The sequence below is a fragment of the Callorhinchus milii genome, unplaced genomic scaffold, assembly GCF_018977255.1.
Source record: "Callorhinchus milii isolate IMCB2004 unplaced genomic scaffold, IMCB_Cmil_1.0 Scaffold20, whole genome shotgun sequence".
Classification (NCBI taxonomy): domain Eukaryota; kingdom Metazoa; phylum Chordata; class Chondrichthyes; order Chimaeriformes; family Callorhinchidae; genus Callorhinchus; species Callorhinchus milii.
The window spans coordinates 12581439-12593616 of record NW_024704761.1 but is presented as its reverse complement, the minus strand read 5'-3'; the positions used below and the strand labels follow the sequence as shown (position 1 = coordinate 12593616).

Below are 12178 nucleotides of genomic sequence, written 5' to 3'. Positions count from 1 at the left end.
CATCCAAGCTGGGGATTGGTTTTGGGAGGGGTGGGGGCCAAGGGGCTAGGAGAATGACCAAAGGGACAGTTAAAGAGGAGGGACCTGAAAAGGACCCTGGAGGAGGAGAAGGAAGGAGCGAGGTGATGGGACTTTGGAATAGAATTCCAGAGAGAGGGAACAAAAAGGCCTTTCATTGAAGGTGAGGTGGGCAGGGCGAGGAACATGAACTAAGCCAGTGCCTGCCAAGTGGAAGCAGCAGGCGGGCTGGTAGGGTCTTAGAAGGTCACAATGGTAGGATGGTGCAAGACCGTGGAGATCTCATGATTCACATGCCTTGGATCCTGGTGACAAACAGCTCCTGACGATCTTGTCTCATTGCTGGAGGCTTTGTCCAGTGCCTCACTGTCTGGCCACTTTACAAAGGTAGCGAGCGTTTCCTGTATTTAGAAACAGGAACTGTCAGAGGTTTAAACATAACATTGAAATTGATGCACTGCTTTGTACAGCAAGTTACCACACAGAGAGCAAATACTATTTCACTAGATTTTCTCACTCAAACGGATGCCTTTTCTAAATACACACAAGACAGGTCAGTAAGCGAGCAGCAATTCCATTGCTGAAATCTGTTAGTGAATGAGAAGGCTTACCCATAAAGGGCAGTGTGTCCTGGCGAGATACGTACCGAACAATCTTCCTTTAAAGTTTGTACACACCCAGAGCCATCATTCTGAATACAGCAGCCAGAGTTACGTTCACGTCTCATCTCCTCTTCAATAAGATTAGCGATGAAATGATCCCTCCTTAAGCAAGGAGAAAACTTGGCTCCGAGGTGAATCAGAGCATCCTGCAATTAACAGTCTGGGAATTACAGGCCAGCAACTTCCCATCTGGTGCAAGTCTAAAATGTCTACACCTTATTTTACACTTACTGAACTAGGTCCTATCCAGAAGTTTTCCTGCTGCACATTTTCAACACTCTCATACACACCTTTATTCCTCAGCACCTGAAAAAGGAATTAGATTAAATAGTGTTGCAATGGTTTATTAAACACTAAATCCAAGTCTATACACCACTTGCTTTCTGCCTCCTATTGGTGAGGAAATTGTTCTTACCCTTGCCTCATTGTATCCCTTCAGCTAACCTCATTTATTGATTATTCATATGAATGATCTCACTATAAATAATTAAAAGTTCCCACTCGACGAGTCGTCCAGACAATCTTCAGATCTTCAGCTGTTTTATTGGCTGAGGACATTCTATAATGCCAACTTTCAGCCAACAAGAAAGCCGGTAAAGACTTCAGGAAAATGAAGCCACATTTTCAAACATTTAGAATATAATAATTAAACTTACAGAGAAACATCACACATTGATTAAAGGGAGAAAATACAGTCAATTCACTTTACAGTATATTCCGTGAAACGTAGAGCGCCTTATCACATCATTGAGATGTCTCATCAAATGAAGGGATTAAAATATAATACAAAATTACATTTGTATATTGTCTTACACGTCAGGAGGACACCCCAAGGTGCTGGACACTCAGGAATTTGCACCTGAGCTGGGGATCGGGGAGGATGGGGGGCAGGGTGCCCAAAGGCTCAGTCGAAGAGGAGGATTTTGAGACATGCCTTAAAGGAGATGAGGGAAGGAGCGAGATGAAGGGAATGTGGGATGGAGTTCCACAGGGTACGGGCTGAGTCTTGGCAAAAATTTCTATTTTTATTTTACATCTTTTTTTTATTTCAGTCTTGATTTTAGTTGAGTGAATAAAGGGAATGTGATTAAGGTACAGAGAGTGTGGACCCAGACAGCCAGGGTAGAGCTCCCAGGGATCACTCAGTAACCCCAGCCAACACGACTGCTCCCACAGGGAGCTCCAGTTCACAGGGCACCTGCATTACCTGGTGTTGCCACAGGAAATCACCATTGGTTTAAATGTTTCCACAGACATCCACCAACTTTAGATCAAATCCACCATCAAATACTCATTATAACATCTTCTCTCCACATGTGAGCAACCATGTCTTCTTACTCAATCTCACATATGCACGGTACAAGATCTTTAGAGAAAATCTAAAGCTGACATACTGCAGGAAGATCATCTCTCAGTTTAGACATACATTGGTCACCGTCACTTTTACTGCATCTCAACCAAGACAAAAGACTGCAATATAATCAACAACTGGAACCCACCAAATTGAGAATTCCAAAACATTTCTGCACACCTGGGCCAATAGAAAAGTGCAGCCTCACTTTTTCAGCAGAATCCACAACAAACCCTCCTCCACGACACATCTGTACACACAGTGAGCCAGGCCCCGCTACACAACGGTGGTGGGGGGAGTGTCGGGGTGGAGTCGGAGTGTCAGGGGGGAGGGGGAGTGTTGGCATCATGGAAGCAGTGCGAGCAGGAAATCAGCTTTCCCCGGCCTAAACTGAGTTCACAACCAAAGCAGTCGAACCCCTCGTCCGTGCCTTTGTCACTTCCCGACTGGACTATTCCAATGGCCTCCTCGCTGGTCCCCTCAGCTCCACCATACACAAAATTCAAATAATTCAAAACTCCGCCGCCCGGATACTCATCGGCACAAAACTGTGTCCCCCATCACCGCAGTCCTTGCCAGGCTCCACTGGCTCCCAATTACTGAATGAATCGATTTCAAGATCCTCTCACTCCTTTTCAAATCCCTTCAAGCCCTCGCACCTCCCCACCTCTGGACCTGCTTACCCTCCACTCCACCACCCACTGCCTCCGCTCGGCTGGCTCCGGCCTCCTGTTTGTCCCCTCCGCTCCACCATCAGTGGCCGTGCCTTCAGCCACTGCGCCCCAAAACTCTGGAACTCTCTCCCTCAATCCCTCTGCCTCACCCCCTCCCTCCCCACCTTCAAATCCCACTTAATGACCTTCCTTTTTGAGTGTGCTTACAGCTCCCCCCTCCCCCGGCTTGTTATCAAACCTCCGGCACTTTGAAGCGCTCTGGGTCTCTACCCCACATGAAGAGGGCGATATAAATGCAAGTTGTTGTTTTTGATCTCTGAAAAGCAGCTGCGTCACATTACAGCAATAAACTCTTGGTAAGGACGGTCCTATTGAAATTAAATTTTTTAGTATTTTAAACATAACTACATGATCAGGAAATATACGCCTGTAGTTTTAATCTGGGTTGTTTCACAAAATGCGTCTCACAATAGCACTAATCAAACCCTCCACAAAAGTTGTCAAATGCCCTGCAATTTTCGGCAAATATTTCTGCACTTTTCTATTGGCCCAAATCATCGCCTCATGTCCCTCAATCAGTGGCAGAGTCAGATTTTGCAAGGGGGCTGGTCATTAGTGTCACTCTCCCCGCTGCCTCATACAACCTCATGAGATGGAGCAGGAAGTAAAGGACACCATAAATACACCTATAGGCTGCAGGGGGCAGTCCCCCGATTACCTCCAACAACAACAACTTACATTTATATAGCGCCCTTCACATGGGGTGAAGACCTCCAACACTGCACTGAATCATCGTGGTACATCAGCCACCTCCGCTCTCTCAAGGCACAGGTCCGTGCCACTGAACGCACCTGGCTCAAATCGAATTTAACTGTCCTTCAGCAGATTATATTATTATCTGGTTGGACATCATCAAATCTTACTGCTCCGCCCTCGCCTCCGGTAAATCGTCGTTCTACTCCAAGAGAATGTTGGAGCCAAGGACAACCTCAGGCTCCTCTTCTTCATCACTAATCGGCTCCTCCGCCCACCCTTTCAAGCCTCACCCATCCTCACCTCAAATGTCAACTGCGAGGCGATGCTGGACCTTCTTGAATCCAAAGTTGAGAGGATCCGCTCAGCTGCCTCTGCCATTCCATCTGCTACCCCCTCCCCCTCCCACCCCAGCCCCTATCCCTCCTCCCTCCACACCTTCAAACCCGTCTCCCCCTCCTCTCTCACCACCATTCTAACCCGCATGAAACTGACCACCTGCTCCCTCGACCCCAGCCCTACCCCTCTCCTTACCTCCCAGCTCCACCTCCTTGTTCCTCTAGTCACTGACATCATAAACTTCTCCCTGTCCACTGCCTCCACCCCTTTAAAAATGGTCCTTTAAAAAACCTTCCCTGGACCCATTCCTGTCCTCAAACTACTGCTTCATCTCCAACCTCCCTTCCTTTTCAAGGTCCTGGAATGAGTTGTTCCTTCCCGGCTTCTCTCCTTCTCCCACTCTCCCCTCACAAACCCCTCCAATAAGGTGTCGGTGTCGCCCACAGCACACAAACAGCTCTGGTCAAAGTGACCAGTGACATTCTGTCCATCTGCACCAGGGCTCCCTCTGCCTCCTCATCCTCCTCGTCATCCTCACCTCTCTGCTGCCTTTGATACCATTGACCACTACGTTGATCCACTGCCTCTCCTCTCACCTCAACCTTCAGGGCTCTGTCCTTGACTATTCAGATCGTACTTCTCACACTGTTTCCACTTCATATCCTCAAACGGCTTCTCTTCTAGCCCCCAAACCGTCTCGTGTGGCGTTCCTCAGGGCTCGGTCCTTGGTCCCGTCCTCTTCAATATCTTTATTAAATCTGCTTGTCGGCCTTCCCAAGTCCTCCCTCCACAGGCTGCAGATAATCCAGAACTCTGCAGCCCGTGTCCTCTCCCGCACCAAACTCCGTGACCCCATTTCCCCCACTCTCCCCTGACTCCCTATCGTTCAGAGGATCCAGTTCAAGATCCTGGTCCTCACATACAAAGCCCTCCATGGCCTCAGCCCACCCTACCTCTGCGACTTCCTAACCCCCTACCAACCGGCCTGTTCCATCCACTCAGCTGGCTCTGACTGCTCCACGTCCCCCGACCCACCCGCCCCACTTTTGGCGGAAGAGCCTTCAGCCACTCTGCCCCCAACCTTTGGAATTCCATCCCCCAATCACTCCGCCTCGCCCCCTCCTTAGCCTTCTTCAAGTCCCGCCTCAAGGTCCTCCTCTTAGACCATGCCATCGGTCACCCCCCTTCCCCTCCCCTCCCCCCCGACCCCAGCTCGGGTCTGAAATGCTGTACAGTGCCTTGGGACCTCCCCCGGACGTAAAAAGCGCTATACAAATGTAATCTTGTTGCTGTTTATGCTCCCTCTTGGTGACATCATCCGCAGACACCAGGTCAACTTCCACATGTATGCGGATGACACCCAGCGCTCTCTCTCTGCCCCCACCCTCGACTCCAGGACCCACTGGGGTCCTGACAGAATGTCTGTTAGATATCAAGCCCTGGATGAGAGCGAACTTTCTTCAAGACTGAGCTCCTGATTGGCTCCCGTCAGCGCCTCCTCACCTCAGGCGCTGACAGCATCACCATCATGGGGCTCACTCCCCTTTGCTAAGCCAGTCCGGAACCTTGGGGTCTTGTTTGACTGTCAACTATCCTTTCTACCCCACATCTGCACCATGACCTGCTCTGCCTTTCCCCACCTCCGCAACATCACCCGACTCCACCACTGTCTCACACCGCAGGCCATCGAGACCCTCATAGACACATTCATAACATCCAGGCTTAACTATGCAAACTTATGCAGATCATCCAGAACTCTGCAGCCCGTGTCCTCTCCTGCACCAGGCTCCGTGACCCTATCACCCCCATCCTCCCCCGACTCCACTGGCTTTCCATCTCACAGAGGATACAGTTCAAGATCCTGGTCCTCACCATCAAAGCCCTCCATGGTCTTGCTCCCCCCCGACTGCTCCGATCTCCTAACCCCTGCTCGCTCCCTCCGCTCAGCGGGCTCTGGCCTGCTTCACATCTCCTACCTCACCCACCCCACCATTGTCGGCCAGGCCACTTTACCCCCACCTTCTGGAACGCCACCTCGGCATCCCTCTCCGACTTGCCCCCTTCCTTGCCTCCTTCAAGTCCCATCTCCAGACCCTCTTCTTCGACCATGCCTTCAGTCACCCTCCTTTTCCCCCCCCTGCTCTCCACCCTCTCCGATTCCAACCTCCAGCTTGGGTCAAAACACTTATTGTCCAGTGCCTTGGGACTTCCTCCTGATGAGAAAGGCGCTATACACATTTAGTTTTGTGGTTGTTGTTGAATCCTTTTGATTTCCAGAAATTGTCTAATTTCTGTTTGAAGCTAAATAGTTTATTGTCCCACCACCTGTACTGACAGCCTTTTCACATATCCATCATGCTTATACTAAAATAAAGACATAGATGACCTCCATAAAGACATGGGGTTACCCACTGCCCTCACCCCCTCCCACCCCCAAGACACAGGGTCCAGTATTTTGCAGAATGACAATTTGCGTGCCAGCTTACCCCATGGTATCCACATCAATTAGCCCCCACAATTCACATTTCAGATGCTCTCATTAATCCAGAGAAACTGACCAGTTTTGTAGCTGTATGTTGTGCAAATCCAATCGGAGCGATTCCGTATGTAGCGATGGACAACAGTGTGATCACAATATGCACCATTGTGATCCAGTAGGTGAAGTAAGGCCTGAAGAAAAATAATTTGTACATAGTATTAGATAAACAATGAGTTGAAACATCTGTTACACGGATGAAAATAGCACCAGAATCACACACACACAACATTGTTCTTCAGCTGCTGGCCACAGGCACCACAGGCCATTGAAGAACAATGCTGTGTGTGTGTGTGTGTATATATATATATAAATCTGGTGCTATTTTCATCTGTGGTGCTGTATTGAGCTCACTAGTACAGAAGCAGGAAGTTCAGTAATCTGGGACGTCTTTCCGATGTGAAGGGCACTCTACAAGTGTAAGTTGTTGATGTTGTTGTGTACCTGTGACTGCTCACATCCGCCAGTTTTCTCTGGATGCTGCTGCTGAGCCTCTGTCTGTAGTTCCTATTCAGCCACTTGCCCACCACCCCGAGCCCGTACTGTCGTCTCTTCTTATCAAATGCAAAGTTTCTGACTTGGGAGGTGATGCGATGGCCTCTCTTGGGCACTGCTGCCAAGGTGTGAAGTTTCACCATCTCTTTACTAGAAGCACAGCAGGAAAAGAAAAAAAGACAAACTTTACTGAATTGGAACAGCCACTGCACTTCAATATTAGATTGTTTCCACTGCATTTAAATGTCAATTTAAACAAACAGCTAAGCAGAGTATTGAACAGTTCTGGAAAGTAACCACTTTCTACCACTCCCCCACACCCCCGCCCCCACACCCTCTCCCCCACACTCCCTACCACATGTTATCCCAACCATTATCCCAATCTGAGGCCATGTCCGATGACCACTCCACCATACACTGGCAGCTAAAACTTGTGATCCTTTCATTATGCATTTGCAATGTGAAATAATAAATTTTGCATTTGATACAACACCTTAACACATCATTGAAATGTCTCAAAGTGCTTCACAGTATTTTTCTGGAGTGCCTTGATGTGTATTTTCTAGGTACTGCATAAAATGTCTATGGCTGCGTAAATCTAAACTTTATCCACGCAATCAAATCAAATATGCCCACAGCAACATCTCAGAAACAAACATAATACAAATAATTTTATCTTGGGATTACTGTCTGGAACAATCCTAGAAATTCCCTTCTCGCATTAAAGTCAACACATAGCAAAATCCCTGATCAGGATACATTATTATCTTGTTCTTTTCTACCCCTTTTCTTTATCATGTGAACGAATCCCAATAGTCCTCACATTTGCTAATTAGTGACCATCAGCACCTGAAAAATATTATTTATTTATTTTATTTTTTTAAACGCACAATGGAGGCTGCAGCTGGTCAGCAAGTTGGGTGTCAATCCCCAAGACACCAGCATTGATGCCGTACGAGGCGGAGAGAGGGGGCGATTCGAACACATCATCCGGCATCGAGTATATTTCATCCTGACCATCAATCTGCCAAAGATAAGAGCAGCTCAAACAGTATTCTGCTTGTAAATCTTCATATTTGTTCCACAGATACTGAGTGGATCAGCAAGAGATTTGAGAATGGTGCTCACCTTAGTGAAGAACGAGGAGGCCACAGAACCCAGACCTTCCATATCCTCAAAACAGCCGTGAAGGACAAAGCTTCTCCTGATTCCACGCTGTGGTAAGGTGTTTCTCAGAACTGGCTGGCCCTGGCAACACGATGGAAATCACACACCATTCACACACCCACAGCCCCATCACCCACCCCCCCCCACGCACACTCACATCTTCACCCGCAGTCGCTCAACACTTGCTCGCACACAGATATTCACAAACACTCTCACACACTCAAAATCACACACCTACATTCACACACGCACATACAAACACACTCACTCACATATCCACTCACACATTCACACACACCCACAGAAGCGCACTGGCACACACATACTAGCCCACACACACTAGCCCACACACAAAAATACACTCACTTGCTCACATTCTCTCACTAACGCAAATGCACAGATTCACACACTCATGTTCTCTCACGTGCTACACACTTGCACTCGCACGCAAGTGCACACGGATACACATACACTTCATCCCCATCCCCTTCCCCCGTCTCCCCCCTCCCCGTCAAACAGACGCACAAAGCGCACCTGTATGAAAGCCGTTGCTGCTCGCAGACTCATGCGGGCGACTGATTCGCGTTTCCGGGGGCGAAACCCCCCAGATGGGGAGCTGGTAAAGGAGGTGAGTGAAGCACCATCTGGGGTGACTGCGTGGATCAGGTGAGGGGTGCGTGGGTGGTCAGCATCACCAGGGTATTGGAATGCTCGATGTCGTGCTAAAGGGTCCAGAATCTGAGACAGTAAAAGGCTCAATGTGAAAGTTCCCAATGACTGAATCCCTCCCAAACCAGCAACCTCTCCCCAGATACCCTCGTACAATCAGAAATCTTCAGAAAAAGAGGCTATTCAGTCCATTGTGTCTCTTGTTTGCCTTTATTATTCATCTTCATATTTTTTCCAATATCCCTTAATGTTTTTAATGTTTTTAATTATCAGTATGATTACTGCTCAGGTCTTTATCCAGTAATCTATCCATTCAACTTCAATTGGAGCTTGTAATCAATTCTACATCCTCAACAACCCTCTATCTAATTCCTTACAAATTCCTCTTATTCTTCTAAAAAACCAATTCTTTAATGGTCTGAACCCAAAGCTTGCAGTTCAAGCACTGGTAAAGAGATACACAACCAGGGACCGTGACTCCCAGGAGAGCTTACCTTTGGCAGTTTGTATGGACCTGGAGATTCCATTCCTGCAAACGAGGTGGCCTCCTGACTGGGCAGCTCTATGTCCTTCAGATACTGAGCTTTCAGCTTGCCGAACCTGTTGCTACAGTGCTGCCAGCTCTTCCGCTGCCACTCTTGATGCTTTAATTCACCATTGCTTGCTACTCCAAACCATTGTGCTGTCTCCCTATCACAAGAGCACAGAATGCAGTTATGCACCGACTCTCACCAGATAACATGTAACTGTCTGGGATATGGAGCTGCATTGGATACCACCCCAGCTGGAAGAGTAGTCATTTCTGCCTAAAACAAAACTGCGTGAAGCTGTTTTTATTCCAGAATCTCCCAACTATCAATTATGAAATGTACAGCAATGAAGTGATATCAGACACTTACACATCTTACAACAGGTTAATTTCAAGCTATACAGCAACAACAACAAGATTCCATTTATAGGACACCTTTCACGTCGGGAGGACGTCCCAAGGCGCCCGACAGTTGGGTCAGGACCCGAGCATTGGGGGGAGAAATAGTCAGGGTGAGGGGAGGGAGGGAGCGAGGAGGGGGGAAAATGGTCAGGGTGAGGGGAGGGAAGGAATGGAGCGAGGAGGGGGGAAATGGTCAGGGAGAGAAGGGAGGGAGCGAGGAGGGGGGAAATGGTCAGGGAGAGGGGAGGGAAGGGAGGGAGCGAGGAGGGGGGAAATGGTCAGGGTGAGGGGAGGGAAGGGAGGGAGCGAGGAGGGGGAAGAGAGTCGAGAGGGGAGCTGAAGGTACGGTCGAAGAGAAAGGTCTTGAGACCGGCCTTGAAGGAGGAAAGGGAGGAAGTGGCAAAGGCACTGGGGGATAGAGTTCCAGAGCCTCGGGGCTGAGAGGCTGAAGGCCCGGCCACCGATGGTAGGGCGGTTGGGGCGGGGGATGTGGAGCAGACCGGAGCCAGAGGAACGGAGGGTACGGGCAGGTAGGTAGGGGGATAGTAGGTCAGAGAGGGAGGAGGGAGCGAGGCCGTGAATGGCCTTGTAGGTGAGGGTGAGGATCTTGAATTCGATCCTCTGGGGGATTGGGAGCCAGTGGAGGCGAGCGAGGGCGAGGGTGAGGGTGAGGGTGGGAGTGATGTGGTCGCGGTGTCTGGTGCGGGACAGTACACGAGCTGCAGAGTTCTGAATGACCTGCAGTGCGGAGGGAGGGCCGGGAAGGCCGGCGAGGAGAGAGTTCCCATAGTCCGGCCTTGAGGTGATAAAGGTGTGGACCAGAGTTTCAGCCGCGTGAGGGGTGAGGTAGTGCCGTAGTCTGGCGACATTCCGGAGGTGATGGAAGGCGGTGCCAGTTGTGGTGCGGATATGAGGGAGAAAGGACAGCTCAGGGTCGAACAGAACCCCGAGGTTCCTGATGGCTTTGAGAGGTGGAGAGTGCAGCCTTGGATGCTGATGCTGTCAGCACCTGAGGTGCGGAGGCGCTGACGTGAGCCAATCAGGAGGGCCTCAGTTTTGCGCACGTTGAGCTGAAGAAAGTTGTCTCTCGTCCAGGACTCGATGTCGGACAGACAGACTTCCTCCTCTGACTTCCTCCCCTCAGTCTCTCCATGCTTTGTTTTAGTCACATGGTCTTGGACACATACAGAAACCCATTACCTGTTTAAGAGTATCTGAATCTAAAGCTCCACATATGTACACCACCCATGCAGGAAAATTTTCTCCTATCTGGAATCAAATACTCACTCTCCCTGGAGTGACACACCCTACCTAGATAATTCCAGAGCGAACTAGTTGCAGGTTCTAATATAATAATCCTTGCATTTGATGCATTTGCGCCTTATCACATTGCCAAGATGTCTCAAAGCATTTCACAGGATAGATAGGCCGTAAAATCGATTGACTGTGTATTTTTTGGATGAAACCTTTGCATACAGCAACATCCCCAAAACAGCCATGAAACAAATGATTAATTTTATTTGAAGGGAGTTGTTGTGATGGGCACGGAGACATCCCCTTCTCATTTCGAATAGTGCTACAGGATCTGTAACATCCGCCCAACCAGGCATCCTTGACCTTAGTTTGAGTCTCATTCGAATATAGGTCATGTTTTTATCTAATTTTTCAACCCCCTTAGCAAGCGACTGAGTGGGCAGAGCCAGGAGAGATGTGTGGGTGAATACTGTGAGCTAGATGTAGTGTATGTATGTAGTGTATCTACCATGTATATGTATCTACCCATTTTAAATTCACGTCCTCTCAAGGATAGACACACGGTGGTGGGGGAGGGGACAAACTCATCAGGATGCGGGGGGGTGGTGGGGGGAGGTGGCGGACGAGATACAGGGTGGGGAGAGGAACCGATGGAGTAATTTCTTCTTCTGCTCCATCTTCCAATACAAAGAACGAGAGTTCAGTGATTTGCAAAGCAGAAATGATTTTCTATTTCAATATAAGACTGATATAAAGGCAGCAAAATACAAGGCATCAAAGAGAAAGTTATACTTCAAAGCATTATGTAAAGCTCTGGGTGGTCACACTAAGGGTACACAGAGAGAATCCTTTGGAAGTTAGAGTGTCATGATGAATACAGCAAAGGAGGAAGAACAATACACACCAGATAAAAAGGACATCTCACATCAGAATAATCCATGCACATCGATGTGGCTGCACACAACAGTGGAAACAGCTCTGCATCCTGGCAGTAATGCACAGTCCTCTGCGCACACATGTGCCCAGTTTCAACCCCAAGAGATTTACTGATCGAACAATGTGCTCATGGAAATGCAATTGTATATTATATTTAAACTATGTAGCCCAAAACAGATCAGACTTAGAGAGAGAATCACCTGCGAATACTTTGAGAGATTGAAGTCTGTCGCTGAAACCCAGGCTGTTTCCTCACCGACAGTTGCTTGGCCACTCGTGTTGTTGCCTCCGGCATACTGACACTTTTGAAAAAAACTGGTCTCAGCAGCTGGAAAAAGAGTGACCATGAATGAACAGCGCACCGCACCTCTATAATAATAATAATCCTTGCAT

General features: G+C 48.6%; 1 protein-coding gene across 1 annotated transcript in view; it reads right to left on the bottom strand.

Moving 5' to 3' along the window:
* Positions 1-12178, bottom strand: part of LOC103191176 (inactive rhomboid protein 2) — a 33157-nt gene that overhangs the window by 16801 nt on the left and 4178 nt on the right. The window contains exons 4-13 of the mRNA XM_042342578.1: positions 11986-12113; positions 9159-9354; positions 8530-8733; positions 7957-8076; positions 7719-7840; positions 6778-6978; positions 6356-6467; positions 912-986; positions 665-826; positions 316-419 (exon numbers count right to left, since the gene is read on the bottom strand). Coding sequence (XP_042198512.1) covers positions 316-419; positions 665-826; positions 912-986; positions 6356-6467; positions 6778-6978; positions 7719-7840; positions 7957-8076; positions 8530-8733; positions 9159-9354; positions 11986-12113 — 1424 coding nt within the window. The remainder of the gene's footprint in view (positions 1-315; positions 420-664; positions 827-911; positions 987-6355; positions 6468-6777; positions 6979-7718; positions 7841-7956; positions 8077-8529; positions 8734-9158; positions 9355-11985; positions 12114-12178) is intronic.